The sequence below is a fragment of the Spinacia oleracea genome, chromosome 1 (assembly GCF_020520425.1).
Source record: "Spinacia oleracea cultivar Varoflay chromosome 1, BTI_SOV_V1, whole genome shotgun sequence".
Taxonomy (NCBI): Eukaryota; Viridiplantae; Streptophyta; class Magnoliopsida; order Caryophyllales; family Amaranthaceae; genus Spinacia; species Spinacia oleracea.
The window spans coordinates 43,981,557-43,998,069 of record NC_079487.1 but is presented as its reverse complement, the minus strand read 5'-3'; the positions used below and the strand labels follow the sequence as shown (position 1 = coordinate 43,998,069).

The window sequence follows — 16,513 nt, the reverse complement described above, 5'->3', positions numbered from 1 at the left end:
GTTGTAGATCAAAGCATAATCACAATTAGGTGGAAAATGACAAGGGCATCACTCATCAACAAGTAACATGAGAATATTCTTGTAAAAAATTTAATTAATACGATTTTTCAGATGTTAAAAATGTGCTGCTTTGCCACAAACATGGCATGATCTCACAGACATAACCATAACTTTAGCAACAATCCTGCATTTCCAGGTTGTGAAGATATTCAAAGATTTTTTTTATTTTATTTTTGTTAAAACATAGTTTTTGGCAACCAAACATGGCTTATATAGTTATATCCAACTCATAAAAACTATAAAGTGTCAGAAATCTGCACTCCAAAACAGACTAATTCAATATAGTATTACTAAAAATAACACTAATCCAGATTGGATTATGCTGATTGTCCCCTACAGGCTAGAACAGATCGAAAAGCGAGGATTAAGCGTAAATTAACTGTTAATAATTGTTCCATATATGTAAAACAAAATCGGAAATTACATTTATGTTCAGTGTCAGATGATGTATACAGGTTTTCGATCCATCAGATTAATAAACACCTCTCTTTTACTCTTTCTGCCCCCCGCGCCCCCTCAACACTTCATAATGTACATATCTCCTTAACATCTCTCTATAAACCCTCTAAGGTTATATAAGGAAAAAGAAAAGAAAAAGGCGATTATTAATAAAAAATTAACCGAGACCTAATTTGATTAAACTACCCAAGTAAAAAAAAAGGGGGAAAGTTTCACTAATTAGAGGCAACAGTGGTGAGACCATTGTATCTAGGTCTTGTTCTATCTTGTGATAGTCCATCTTCCATGGACTTTCGCTTGCTATTATTGTTCTGTTGTTGATGTAGTTGTTGTTGCTGTTGTTGTTGTTCGTGTTGTTTATTATGTAGGGGCTCCTCAGGATTTAGTTCCGGTTCTTGTTCTTGTTGCAATTGTGATTGTTGTTCTTGTTGCTGTTGTTGACAGACAGGTTTTACCTCGGGTATTAGAATATCTTCAACTTCGATCATGTCCTGCTGTTGTAGCCCGTATTTGGCTTTCAACATATGGGGTTTAAGCCTATTTACATCTGATAATCGCACTGGTTTAAGGAAGAATTCTTCTGCCCCTTCCTCCAAACATCTGATACATAGAAAGAATACTATTTGATCAATAACTGGATTTCCCAAAATACAGTTAAAAACTTAAAAGCAGAAACATTGTTATTGGACTTGTAGCAAAAGTGACTATTATTTCCGAACAAAGGAGTACTATGTACTAACACAAAATTGTTAAAAATAATGTATCAAATGTTCCTACAACAACTTTTTCATTTGTTGGTTTTTACCTGGTAATTCTAGAAGGGACATTCTCAGATGACATTATAACTACAGGTATGTTTCTCAGTGAAGATGATTCCTGCAGAATTGATACAGAATGTCAGTTTCATGGACCATATATTCAACATAATTAAACTCATTTGAAGACTTAATTCAAATCATTATGTTATACACAAACCAACAACATATAATTTTCGCCCACAAAAACGAAAAGAATCCATTTTAGAGGCACATGCAGAAGTTCGAAGCTTTGAACACTAGTCACTGATCAATAACCAGTTATGTCATTGATACATCTTACAACAAGTACGTCTAGCAGCAGTTCCTTTTATTTCTACAAATTTCTTTTGTGTTTCACCAAAATTCACATTGTTGGAACTGAGACTTTGTTCTGGAGGACATAAAACTAGCCAACATGATCAATTGCATATACTTTCCAACATCAGAAAACAAGGAATCCATTGAAAAATGCATGAAAGCTCCAACTTTCGAAATTATTTACTCATAATTTATTATCTCATTGATAATTCTTCAAGCACCAAAACTCTCTACTTCTTTTTTCCTCCCCACAACTTTCTTTTCTTCACATGTGTAAAACCAAGAATCACATATTGGCAGCATTACAAAAACAGCAGGACAACATTACAGGAGTGGACAGAATAATTCAAAAAAAATATCCATAAATCATAATTTGTGTGGATGCAAATAGTATAAGATCAATCACAAACATTACCCCAAAAACAGAAAAAAAATAAAAAAAAATTGACTTTTTATTTCCCTAATGTTCATTCTAGAAGAAACAGAACAAAATATAAAATTAAAAAATAAATTCTCTCAATATTTATACCCTAAAGGGGGGGAGGGAGGCACATAAAATCCCATTCAAAAGGAATTTTTCAGAGACTTATTTTAGATTATGGCAGTAAAAAGACAGTCCAAAAGGGCACTACATAAAAGATAAAAACAAAATTAGGGCTTAAAAAAGAAAAGAAAGGTGAAAAAGAGAAAGAATACCTTGACTTTTTTCAGCAAATCATAACCAGTCATCCCAGGCATACAATAGTCTGTAATAATTAGATTCACTTCTACTTCCTGAGAGAGAAAAGAAAAAAAATATAGGTGAGAATGTTAAGCACATAAAATTGGAAAAATAAATAAAGATAGTATGCAAAAATATTTTTATTTTTTTTGGGATAAGAAATGAACCTGCAGATTATCAGGTGAAACTGAAGGTGGTTCTTCTTCTACTTCTTGCCAACCCAGAAATTCCAGAGCTTTACTGCCAGAATCTACTGTTGTAACTGTCCAAAAAATAGCAAAAAAAAATGGATGATTTTTTACCCAAATTGTCATTCTTTGCATCACTTGTGATTGTGGCAAAAAAATAGATGAACAATAAATGCATCACTTGTGAGTTGTGATTGTGGCGGAATAGCATGATATTGAAAGTACCTTGATAAGATGAAGTCTTGAGAAGCCTTTCAATAAGCTTTCTATCAATTATGCTATCGTCAACAGCTAATACATGAAATTGTGGTTCTGCTGCCATTCCCATTTTTGCACAAACTAATCAAAAAATTTAAAAATAAATCTCTACCCTTTTTTTCTCAATCAAAATTTGTTTTTGTTGTTGTTGATGTTGTTGGAAATGGAGGGGATTTGAGTTTTCAAAAGAAGAGAGAAAAATAGGGGGGAGGACTGAGGAGAGGGGGAATAGAAGAAAGGGGGGATATTGGGTTTTTCTGTTCATATAAGACCCACCCCAAAAAAAAAACACCAAAATCCCCCAAAGCAAGATCTGACCAGATTTTGGCAACAGGATTTTCCAAGTGGGTGTTTTTGAATTACTCCCAACAGGTTAAGCAAATCAATGCCAATAAACAAAAACCGCTTATACTTTCTATGATGTATTTTAAAATAATTAAATTTTTTTTAACTCACTCTGTATATTTAAGACATACCCTTGTTTTTTCCGGCTGTATTTATTTAAGAGATACACATGTCATTTTTAGTAACTTATCAACCCCGCCATCTAATTAAATAATTTATCTACCTTCCACCCCAAAATGACATAGTCCCCACTTGTTTTACTTATTAAAATATCTACTCAATCCCACTTATTTTATTATTTTATTTAATTCAATTATTCTTCTTAATACACGTGTTCAGCCAAGTGTATCTCTTAAATAAATAAAGAGGGAGTAATAATGAAAATATTTTAATGTGCATTTTTTCTTTTCTTAAATTGGAGAGTGGAAAGAGTGAAGTTCTCTTTATCTATATATGAACACACAAAATATGGAAAATTGTGTTACTAATCTAAGATTTTTAACTATCTGGTGTTTGTTTCACTAGATTGTGTAACTGATTGTCTGTGTAGGTTTTTTTATGTTGGTCAAGAAATAGCTAAAAGGCCAATAAAAAAGCTAGTTACAAAACACTCCTATAACATGTTTGTTTTTAATAGGTTTCAAGTTTTGATTAACTAATGGATGAACCCAACTATGAAACCTAATTAAAGATAAAACCCCTAAAATTAGTATCACAATATGTTACTCCCTCTGTTTTTTTTTGTTTGTTACGTATTCGGTATTCTTTTTAAGGTGTTTCACAATGTTTGTTACGTGGGGGAATCTTTCCTTTTATAAACTTATTATACTATCATTTTTGTGCAAACTTTTAATTTTAATCGGTACAAATTTTTCAACTCATTAAATTTATTTACAATTTCTCAAGTATGTTAAGTTAGCAATCTTTGTATTTTTCCATTATTGGTTTATTTTGATAAATAAAACAATCTTATTGGTTGTTGTAATGATTAGCGGATTAAAGTTTTATTTCGATTAATTTTTTAATGGAAAAGAAAAATAATTTTTATTATACATTAATAAACGTGCAAAAATCCAAACGTAACAAACAAAAAGAAACGAATTGGGTAATAAGGAGTTGAGACGTAGTTTAATTAAACCGGGTATAATTGAGACTAATATCGTCAATTTTTTCCTACAAATAAACAAAACTTCTTAATAAATGGAAAATAAAATGAAAAGAGAACAGGGGAAGAAGGAAAAGGGAAAATAAAAAGGAGTCTTTTGAATGAAAAAAAAAGGAAAAATGATGTGGGGAGAAATGTATGGTGGGTAAAGGGGCCCACAGAAATCCTGAAAAAGATACAGGTGACGTAAGCAAAGGTGCCTTTTTGCTAAGGTGTGAAATCATGGAAGAGGGGAAGCTTTACCATATCTTGAGCAGGTGAGGAGAGGAGTGGTCACAGTGGTGGTGCAAAAGAGAAGCCAATTTTCTTTAATTTTGATTCCCTTTTTTAGATTTGTTTCCCATGGCCATTCTCAGAAGTCACTATACTTTGCCCATTTTCCCCATAACACCATCTCATATTCTCATGCCATACGGAGTATTACGTTACATTCATTCATCACGAGTACATGACTAGTATTTCTTCTAGTATTTCTTTTGTTTTTTAATAGATACATCGTTTTAACTTTTCACTTATATTTTAGCAAAAATTATAAAATTTTGTTATCACGAAAATATGTATTTAAGATTAACCCAACAATCAAAATAATCTCTACACTTTAAAAAGTGGGATATTTATTACTATTCCTTATGAACAGTAACTCCATGTACAAGTGGGAGTTTGTTACTCTTCCTACCTTTTTTTTATAACATGTATAATAGATAATATAAGTTAAATATTTTAATTTCCAATTTAAATTATGACACATAAACATGTCATGTCATCATTGTGACACGGCTTAAAGGTCGCATGTTGCGACCTTAATCATTTTCGTTTTAATTTTAACTAATCAATTATCCTAATTTCTTTTTTAAATAATTATGTTTGGTTGTCTCTACTTCCAATGGAACACTTCATTGTTAAGCTCAAAATTAAAATATGTCTCTGGTCTTGCGTGGATTATGGTCTTTCTTTCTAATTTTGATGAGGTGGGGGTAAAGCCATGGAGGTGTTGATTTATTTAGAAAGCAAATAATCGGTAATTTGATATTTGGAGGATACGCACAGTAACTCCATGTACCAATTATTCATTTTAACTAATTATCCTAATTTTTTTTTAACTAATTTGTCAACTACCTTTATTAAGGGCAATAGTCTTATGAGCGATTTCCTTCAATATTGCATAAAGATCCAATAATCCCTAAATACGTTACTTTCTAAGTTATTTCCCACCATACCGTCCACGTAAGCAAGGGAGAAAGAGAAGTAATTTTTTTGAGAAACTTTTGTGTGAGACCGCCTCACAGGAAAGACCGCCTTGTTGGCAGTCTTGCTGGCAGCCCCGTTGGCAGCCATGTGCTGACGTCATGCTGACGTCAGCATGTAAAAAAATTTTTTTAAAAAAATACAAAAATTTTTTTGAAATTTTTTTTTTCAAAATTTTTTTTTTTGATTTTTTTGTTCAGGCTTAACTAATTGGACTTCAGACTTAACTAATTGGATTTCAGGCTTAACTAATATGATTTCAGGCTTAAATTATTATTTTTTTTAAAAAAAAAATTTGAAATTTTTTTTTTGATTTTTTTTTCCAGGCTTAATTAATTGGATTTCCAGGCTTAACTAATTGGATTTCAGGCTTAACTAATTGGACTTTAAGCTTAACTAATTGTATTCCAGGCTTAACTAATTGTATTTCAGGCTTAAATTTTTTTTTCGATTCCAATTTTTTTTTTTCGAACTTAAAATTTTCAATTTTTTTTGGGGTACTAACTAAACTAGTGTAAAACATAACTAAAAGTAATAAAATCATAACTAATTGAATAACAAAATAGTTAAGGTATAAAAACAAATAGTTAAACTTATGAGTCGAATAGTTATTAATTTTAAACAAACTTATTATTAACTAAAACTCATAAAATCTTAACTAATTAGTTGCAATGCTTAACTAATTGATTTCATTGCTTAACTAATTGGTTTCAGTGCTTAACTAATTGGTTCATTGCTTAACTAATTGGTTTCAGTGCTTCACTAATTAGTTTCGTTACTTAACTAATTGAATCTTTAACTTAACTAATTAGTTTCAGTGGTTAATTAACTTAATTAAATCTAGTGCATAACTAATTGCTTCCAGTGCTTCACTAATTGGTTTCAGTACTTCACTAATCAGTTGTATGGTTTAACTAATATGTTACATTACTTAACTAATTTATTACATTGTTTAACTAATTGATTCCGAAGCTTAACTTATTAGTTTAATTTTTTAACTAATTAATTCAATTGCTTAACTAATTGGTTTCAATGCTTAAAATTTTGTATCTTAACTAAAACTCTAAAATTCGTTATCTGAAACTCAAAAATACATAACTAAAACTCAAAAAATCTTAACTAAAACCAAGAAAATCGTAACTTAAACTGGTAAAATAATAACTAAAACTCAAAAAATCATAACTAAAGCCCTGAATAGAAAGTCAAAAATACTTAACTAAAATTCAAAAAACCTTAACTAAAACCCAAAAAATCGTGACTAAAACTTAAAAAATCATAACTAAAACATAGAAAATCAGTCCAGCAATTCCACTAAGAAGACCATTATTTTAGAATTATAACTAAAACTAAAACATAATTATTCTTAACTAAATACAAAAAAAGTGTAACTAAAACATTACGATTCTGAACTAAAACTAAAACGAAACTAAAACAACTAAAATCTGTAGTTTACAGCGATTCTGTCGCAAGAGTTGACCTAATTTCTCCTCAAATCTTCACCGGCAGCAGCGAAGGCCTCCACTATCACCGCCATCGAATACTCCGCCTCCGCCTCCTCGTCCTTGACCTCCACTAGCTCATCTCCAACGAAGAAGCCTCGCCTACGCATATGTAACCACACAATCAAATTAAATCAAAACACAAAATCGAAACCAAAATCAAACCACAAAACATATTCGATTAACATTTGAATGATCAAACAAAATTGAAATCAAAGCAAAGCAAAACAATTTTATTCAAACCTGTATCAACTAGATCTGGCCTTCACCGACGGAATAAACGCCTTCGATTTGTTTCTCAATTAGAGCGGCGACAAGGCCTAAAAAGTAAAAAACCTAAATCGGCGGCGGCGACAAGGCCGAGAACTTCCTCACACGTTTCTCACACCTTCGACCTGCTCGCCCTTCCCTTACATGTGCCGCCGTCATATTCGGTCGCTTTCACATCACGTCGGCCACCATTTCGGTCGCTTTCGAAACACTACGGCAGGAGCACCACCAAACCTTGCCGATGCTCAAATGAATTTGGCGACAACGCCGCTTGCCTTGCCGATTCACCGATCTGGCTCTCGTTCGCGGCCGCATCCACCACAACGAAGAATATCAAAAATTAAAATCAAAAAATTAATTAAAAAAACTCAAAAATCAAAAACCTAAAAGCAATAAAAATCTAAAGTTTATGGCGGTTTGATTACGGCGGTGGCAAGGAGGCGACGCCGGCGGATTCAACTATGCTTCCACCGTCGAACTTCAAAACAATCTTTTCCGCTTCGAACTTGTCGACGAGAACTGTCGTACCTACAACCGCTTTGAGCCTGATGTGATGAAGGATCAACACTTCCACCATCGCCACCGATCCTTTACCTTAGTTATGGAGGAGAGAGGAGCAAATCTGCGTTTAGGAGAGAGAGAGAGGAGCAAATCTGCGTTTAGGAGAGAGAGAGGAGGCAGAAAATTTAGGAGAGAGAAAGGAAAGAATTAGGTTTTGAAAAATGAAAATGAAATAAAAATAAATCATAAAATGATATATATATTTTACTTTTTTGACGCTGACGTCAGCCGCTTATGTTGCAGCTTATGTGGCACCTCATTTGACATCAAGGCGGTCTTATACAAAAGTTTGTAAATTTTTTTTTTCCGGTTCAGCATTGAACCGCCATTTGAGATAGCGGTTTCGTTTTAAAGCAAACCGCCGTCTGAGATGGCGTTTGCATTAAAACAAAACCGCTATCTCAGGTGGCGGTTTGCTTAGGTGTAAATTATTTTTAACATGAATTACAGTTTAAATAGAAATATAACTTAGAAGTAACCTCTTGTGACATCAATTGTGTTTGTAGCTAGTGGATAGAGCGTGTTGTTTCTAAACAGAAGGTCGTGGGTTCGAACCCTACCTGGCGCACTTATTTCTTTTTAACCATTTCTTAATATTAATTATAAATATTACCAAATTTAACTTATCAACATTAGTGTCTGTAGCTCAGTGGATAGAGCGTTTGTCTATGCAGAAAGTCGTAGGTTCGACCCCTACCTGACGCGGTTATTTTTTTTTTACCATTTATAAATAGTGATTATAAACCGCTATCTCAGATAGCGGTTTACTTAAGTCAACCGCTACCTGAGATAGCGGTTTAGTGCCGCTTCGTAAAAAAAAAAAAAACCGGTTTTAATGCTGACGTGGACGGTATGGTGGGAATTAAGTTAAAAAGTGGCGTATTATGGGAATTTGACGTTCTTTAAACAATATTGAAGGAAATCGCTCTAGTCTTATTGCCACTTTAATCTAAACACTTCACCGCATATATTTTAGGTACTCACTCAACTCATACTCCTTAGTTAATAATATTGCTCCTAAGTACGAAGTATATTTAGAGTAGGGTACATGTACCAAATGTCTTTTTTTTGTATTAACTTTATCGGTTTTGTTTATTTACGATTTAGTACAACCGATCAATAAGAAGAAAAAAAATGGATGTTGAGTACACCTAACTATAAATGTAGTTGGGAACAAGATAAAAGTTATCATATACATTTGCATGTCATTTTTTATTCAAATAAAATGTAGAACATATACTGTGTATAGTATCGAGTATCCAACTTGTCAACTCTTTTTTTTTGTAAGGAAAAATACATTGAAATTAGGATAACCTTCTATCATTATTGTATCATAATTTTTCAAGGGTAATAAAACGTAGAACATATACTACATATTAGGGGTGTTTAGTTTTCGGAAATAGGATTTGACCTGATCTGAAATTTCAAGGATTGAAAAAATATGATCCGGAACCATCCAAAAGTTTGGGATATCCGAAATTTTCGGATCGGATACCCAAACATCCGAAATGGATCCGAATTCAAAAAAAAAAATAAAGTATTAGGGTGCTAGAACACCGTTGGTGTCAAACTTGAAATTTCCGGCTACAGCCAGCTACTAGTATTAATAAATGTGACAAAAGTTAGCAAATGAATAGTGTAAAAATCAAATCAGTACATCTATTAGAAAAAGGAAAAAGTATTATTCCGGGTGGACCAACCATGGTTCGGACTGCCAATTCCGAGTGGATCAATCATGGTTCGGGCCGCCAATTCCGGGTGGTCCTTGTGTTTAAAAGAAAAATTAGATCTTTAAAAACGAATGTAATAAAAATAAAAATAAATAGTTTATTATTTCGTTTTTAATTTCGAATATTTTAAAAAGTGTTGCCAAAAAAAAGAATTGAATAATTATTGAATTGAATAATTAATATAATTGAAAAAAATGAAGTTGTTAGAAGTTTTTGTTTAAAAATTGTAGTTTAAAAATTTTACTTCGTATTTGTTTATATATTAATTTCGATTTTAAAAAAAAAAGTTTAAAAAATGTGAAGGGAAAAGGTGAAAGGAGATGGGTAATTTTCTTTAAAAGGGTTAAATCGTCCTTACACCATAAATACGCGGACGTTTTTAGCGATTGAGGACGTCGAATAAAAAACCCCATGTATATAACGAGCGTAATAGGGGCGAAAGACAGGGAACAAAGCGGGAGCCTCAACAATTGGCATCCCCCAAATTCCATTTTTTCCGAATAAACTAGTTTAAAACATTGAAAATTTTATTGGGTAAATCGTCTTATTTGGCACCCCTAAAATGCAAAAGTTAGGTTTCTAGTTATGTCCCCCAAAATGTATTGAAAACTATTTTTTACGGAATTTGATCAATAATATTAGTGTAAGGAATGTATTTTCAGTCCAAACGTATTCAAATTTGATGTTTATGTAATTTGGGGATTCTTCTACGGAGTATTAGTTTATGAAATTTATCTTACACACGAGTGCACTTATAGGCGATCAAATGGAACACCTTTATCCCTCATGAGTTTTGATCAGCTAATTGTTACATAATGCTTATTTAGAATTGTCAACTGACATCACAAACTAACACATAACCTTCCAGAGTTCCAATATACTTTATCCTCACTCATGCTAACCTCGAGAAACTTCTCATGCCTTCATGAGGACGTTCATCCTAAGACTACTTTGAAGTTCCGATTAATCAATCAAGAATATTCCAATAAAGTAAAATTTTAAAAAACATATGACAAACTTAAAAAGGAAAAATAAGTACTCCGTAATCAATTGGTATCTTACAACATTTTTAACTTACATTATAAAAATGACCGTTCATAGTTGGAACCGATGGCGTCGATATTGAGAACTATCAAAGTTGAAACCTCTCTGAATTAATCAAAAGTTGTAATCTTTTAAAGGTAATCGTCCATAATTACGAGCATCAATTTTTCCAAAACTTAAAAAGGAAAGATAAGTAATCAATCAGTTTTGATCTTGAGTATATCATTAACTAGGTTAGGACTAAAAAATATTTTTTCTGTTCTTAATAATTTATTTAAACGAAGTTTTTAATAAAATAAAATCAATTTTACCAACGAATGTTGGGAAAATCATAGAAAATTATTATTTTATTTGGATTGTAAAGTGATTCACTACAAGAATTTGTATCTTTAACGACAACCTAATTACGACGGGTCAAAAATTCCGTCGCAAAAGCCTTTTGCGACGGGGCTAACAACCAAACAATGACGGGAATAACCGTCGCAAATGTCTTTTACGACGGGTTTACGACGGATTTATGATGGGATTTCTATTAACGACGGCCCCCTTTTATGACGGGTTCGCGACAGGAAATCTCGTCATTAATCAACGATTATTGGCCTTTCGCGACGGGATTTCCCGTCGTTAATAGTATAATTTTTTGTAGTGATTAGTGCGATTTTAGGAGTTTAGCGTTTCGACAAAAATACTTAAGTTGGGAAAAAATAAGAAAAAAACTTATCAGATAATTATTATATATCATTTTCTTTTAGAATTGAATAATATCTGTAACGTACCGTAACCATACCCGTACATTCGATCTATCCAAAATTTTGGCTATGGTATTGATTGATAACCATATCAATAATACCTTATTTTCTAGATTTGGGTATATAACATGCTTTCAGGTTTATAAGTAATTTTGTTGGACCCACTTTTTAACACTTGTTTTACATAAAATAAACAATAAATAATTGCTTTTTGTTTGGATTATGGTCGTATAGTAACACATTTCAGTGTAATTTGTTTATTTATTTATTAACTATTGTAGGTTTAGAGTATAATACATTTTTTTGAAAATTTTATATGAAAATCAAAAAAATATTTTGCTATTTTGCTTTTACGGAGTTTCCGTAATAGCTTATTACGTATATTATAGAAACGGTAATATAAAAAAAACTGTGACTTTTTTCTATTCCTAACATATATGTTCTTCAAATCAGTAATAATATTTTTTTTTATCCTTGTCGTAATACATGAAATCATAATTTTTTTCATATATACTTCTATTATATTAAGTAGAAGGAAAGAATAAGAAAATAAAAAACCAGGAAATCAAATATTTCAAAAGTTTCTTAAATTAAAAGCTTTTTTTTAAAAAAAAAGAAAAAAAAACCAAAGACTTACCAGAACGTGACACGTGTCATTCCACCCCTTAAGATCTGGTGAGAACCACCCCTTAAGATGAGAACTGAGAACTAATCTCAACCGTAGATCAAATTAATCCAACAGCCCACAATCTACCCGACCAACCCAAAAAATTAAGGGTAATTTGGTGATTTTGTAGCGCTAAATGACCTCCTCTCTCAACCCAATTTTCAGAATTTGTTTTTCTTTCCTCGTTCAATTTTTTCTCTCCTCTTGGAAATCATCTCTCTGTGATTTTTCACCTTCTTCAAGTACGTTCATCCTTTCGAATCTTCTCAGTTTCAATTTAGGTTAACTAAGTAATTTAGTTTGATTTACAATTGTTGTTTTATATTCTGTTAGATTTATCATTCAATTATTTGGGATTTTGATTGTTGAAATTTGGGTTTCACAAATTCTTTGTTTCAGTGCTTTGCGAATTGGTTTGATAAAATTAGGGTTTCAAATTGCGATTTTGTTGATATTTTTGCTGCTTTGATTGCTAACTTTAGAGCTTTTACATTGCTATTTTGTTTTAGCTTTTGCGATTTTGATAAAATTAGGGATTTTATATTGCCGAAATTAACGTTTCTTTAAATTTTTGTAATCACTTGCTTGTAACGCCATGATTTCGTTCACTTTGTTTTGGTTTATAATGATCATTCATTCTAGAAATTACTTCTTTGTTACACTTATGATTACATATTCTATCTTGTTTTTGTTTTGTGGTTGAATTCGAGTGGGTTGTGTTTTGGTTTACTTAGTTCTTTCGCTGCTGAACTTGGTTTACCTAGACACAAAAACCAAGATAAGAAATCACAACAACGAAGTCCTTGATTCCAGATCCCAACGACCCTAATTTTTGTGAAGAACTGAAAGTACGGCAATAGTACTGTGATCAATACAAAACTAGTAAAGAAATAAAATGAGCATACCTGCTACACTGCTGGCAGAACCTCTGCACCTGGTTGGCTACTAGTGCTTTGGTGGCCTTGCTGTGAAACTCACAAACCTTGTGACGTCTGTGATAATCCTTGGATTTGGATGGATCTTCGGTACAATTATCCACCTGACACATTGGATGGTTCCCGCCACTGACTGGAGATCCATACCGCACCTTCTTGTTAGGCCTTGAAGAGGAAGCTGGATCCTCAGTTGAGTTTGAGCTTTGGACATTCCCAATACTGACTTTGTTGATACTAGTTCCTGTTACATTACTGTCTCCAATCCCAGCTAGTTGTAACCGGATACTACCGTCATCTTGTTCTTGTTGGCCATCATCAAGACGGATGCTGCTCTTTGAAGTAAACGAGCCGCTCAAAATAGAATTGACACCTTCCTTATTATTTTGAGGCAGGACCTCAGGAAGAATACCCAAACGAAGCTTGACCAACTTCAATTGGTTTTTTCAGGTGCAACATTATGGGCTGATGTAGGTGTTGCACAGATTGGTTGATGTCGCTGGTGGCTGCAGAGCTGCTGTTGCAAGTCAGTCAAGGGTGGTATGCTGTCAGTGATTGACTTTTGGGCAGTTGTTCTGATGTGTTTGGCTGTTCTTTAGCAGTGTTGTGTGTGTGGTGTTGCTACAGGGGGGTAGTGGTTGTCGTTGCTTGTTGTTTCGGGTTGGTTTTTTTTGGCCTCTGTTGGAGTATCTTTAAGTACTATTTTTTCCTTTACTTCGTCAATCAATTTACTTATTCTGGTTTACTTTTATTTAACTAGCCTTCTAGCTCAATTGGTAGAGCATTGTGCAAATGCACAAAAGATGTGGTTTCGAATCCCACGTAGGTTCATATTTACTTTTGATATTTTTTATTTACTTTTAATTTGTAAACTTTTACTTTGACCTCCAATATTGGAAGTTTCTTTTGGGATTTTCATATTTACTTTTAAGATTTTCTTATTTACTTATGAGTTCTTTTAATTTACATTTGAGTCAATTATCAACGTTTGAGTAATTTTTAAGCACGTAAATCACCAACCTATTTAGGATGTGAACCTATATGTGAGGAGGTTCGATCAACCTCAGAACTACGAGCCATTATTTTTTAGTTGATGCGTGATGCAGGAAAATCTTGAGATTTGGAAGTGTAAAAGAGGTTGATGTGAAATCAGGGCTTCCAGCGACTAAGAGCACTGAGAGGTTGGAGGTTCTGGATGACAATGAGCATATCATCAGTATCAGGATTTTTGTTGGAGATCATAGGCTAAGGTATGGTACTTACTCTCAATTATCTGACAGATATGTGGCGAGATCAACTACTTTAATAGTAACTACATCCTCTCAACTTGTCCAAGTGCCTGGTATTGTAGCTCGCATAAGTGTCTTAATGATCCTATTAGGCTTAGTAGCGTTTATGTGGTAGAGTTTATCTCCTTTTTGATGATCTTTACTTTTAATCGATTCTATTTACTTTTACCGGTTCTTTCTCTACTTTAAAATTGCACAAAAGGAAAAAATATGTGAATGCTTTCTAATTACCCCGAATCTATCTTTAGATAATAGCCTACTAGCTCAATTGGTAGTGAAGGAAATAATGCCCTTGCACTACTACAAATATGGCTTTTAATAGCGTTTTTTTAATAGCGTTTTTGCCTCTATCGCTATCAAACGTATTAAAAATAACATGTCATAGCGCTTATAAGAAAAACGCTGTCACATGTGCACATATTATAGCGATTTAACCGAGCGCGCTATTATATAACTATTGTTATTATAGGGCTTTTTCAAAAACCGCTATTACAACGTATAAGAAAAAAAAGGAAAACAATTATAACAAAAACCAATAAAAAAGAACCGCTTAATTCCCTCGCTTCTTCACACTGCCAAACCAGAAACCTCAAATCTCAAGACTCTCAATATACGCCGAAACCAGTACCACAATCCTTCACGCGGCGGCAATTAAGGGTGGTGGAGATTTAGATGGCGGCGATTAAGGTTGGTGGAGATTTAGGTGGCGGCGTTTCCTTTGTCCGGTGGTTCTTATTCTGACAGAGAAATCGATTTTCAAGGTAATCTCCATAGAATTTGCGAAATTCTGTTAATTTATGTTGTTCTTAATTTTCGTATGAGATTTGGGATTATTGTTAATTAATTTTCTTGAATTGGTTTTGTGGGGAAGGAGATTTGGATTCAATTATGGTTGGTTTAATTATGGGTTATGGGGTTTAATGATAGGTTTTGGGGTTTTGCGGTTGCTAAACAACCCTTCCTCGCCCAGAATTGAAGTTCATCCTCCAGCAAAATAGCAAGAACTATTCACTGCTTTCCTGATCAATGAAATCTCTCTTTCCACATACCAAAATAATCTATAGTCAGACAAAAGGTTTGCTTTCATTCGATTTTACTCAATCAAGGTAGAAGAGTGTTACAATCTTCAAAGGTTCTTTGCTTCTTGACATGTTTCCATGAGTATTTTGCTGTCATGCAATGCAAAACAAATGACTTGCTGAAAGCCTGAAACTGTGAAATAATCCATGTTGCATAATCTGCAAATTAAACAGTGATACCAGGTGCTTTTCTTATTGTTACACAATCCATAATCAAGAAATTGGAAATACAGTTAGCCCTTGGTGATTGAAACTACAAGTTGTCAAGAGAGGAGAGGTGGTGAGCTATGCCTAGTAAATTAAAAGGGGAAGGAACATTTTAAATAAATTAAAAGGGCAAGGTGGTGAGCTATGCCTAGTAAAGTTTACATATCTCGGTTAATTTCCCCCTAGTTCTTATTTCTAAGTACTCTGCAGAACTCTTATAAGCTAAGCTGCAGGAGTTATCCATTCTGGCTTTGAGAAAGGTTTTATCCGTGCTGAGACGGTAAGGATTATAACATATTTTTTTTTATCTTAAGGAAATTTTGCTTTGCATATTTTCAGAAATATTAAAGGTTAGATCCCTCTCTAAATAAACTAATTTGGGGAGGATGGTAGAACAACGCAGTGAACCTAGATTTGTATTCAGCTAAGCACGAAATCCTGTGGTAATAGCCATTGACTGTAGTTTTTTATTGCAGGGGTGATTCTTCTGTTCTTGTTAATATTCTACTGTATATGACTTAGCCATGGTTAAATTTCTCTATTAGTTTCTGAAATCATGAAGTTAAGCAAGTGTCAGTCCAGCTGAATTTTCTTCCTGGTGAATGTATTGATTAAAAGATCATTTTTGGGAAATAGAAGTGGTTTCTCAGTGAGTTCGTATTTGTCTCTTTCATTACTAAATATGAAGGGACTTAAACCACTCCAGTGGCTATGATTGTGTTGTTATACTTGTTTATGCTAATATGTCTGCTTGTTTATGCTAATTTTTTCTTCTGTGATTGTGGTGTTCTGCTTTTTTATGCTAATTTATTCTACTGATATGCTGCTGTGAATACTGACTACCGATTTACTAATATGCTGTTGTGAATATTAATTTGCTGATCTACTTATATGCTGCTGTGAATACTGATCTGCTGCCTTTGCATACTG

At 33.1% G+C, this 16,513-nt stretch overlaps 1 protein-coding gene across 1 annotated transcript; it reads right to left on the bottom strand.

Moving 5' to 3' along the window:
• Window positions 1-461: 461 nt before the first annotated feature.
• Window positions 462-3,144, bottom strand: LOC110800446 (two-component response regulator ARR8). The gene is made up of 5 exons (XM_022005749.2): window positions 2,769-3,144; window positions 2,523-2,617; window positions 2,331-2,408; window positions 1,325-1,395; window positions 462-1,119 (listed from the first exon to the last, which is right to left on the bottom strand). The coding sequence occupies exons 1-5, from the start codon at window positions 2,869-2,871 to the stop codon at window positions 735-737; spliced, it is 732 nt and encodes a 243-aa protein (XP_021861441.1). The 5' UTR covers window positions 2,872-3,144; the 3' UTR covers window positions 462-734.
• Between the last annotated feature and the right edge of the window lie 13,369 nt (window positions 3,145-16,513).

Excerpts from the sequence above, each read along its gene's own strand:
- LOC110800446 (XM_022005749.2), bottom strand. The coding sequence starts at position 2,871 with ATGGGAATGGCAGCAGAACCACAATTTCATGTATTAGCTGTTGACGAT. Across the intron at positions 2,409-2,522 it reads TTTCACCTGATAATCTGCAG|GAAGTAGAAGTGAATCTAAT; the intron begins GTTCATTTCTTA and ends TTTCTCTCTCAG. Across the intron at positions 1,396-2,330 it reads ATTTGCTGAAAAAAGTCAAG|GAATCATCTTCACTGAGAAA; the intron begins GTATTCTTTCTC and ends TCAATTCTGCAG.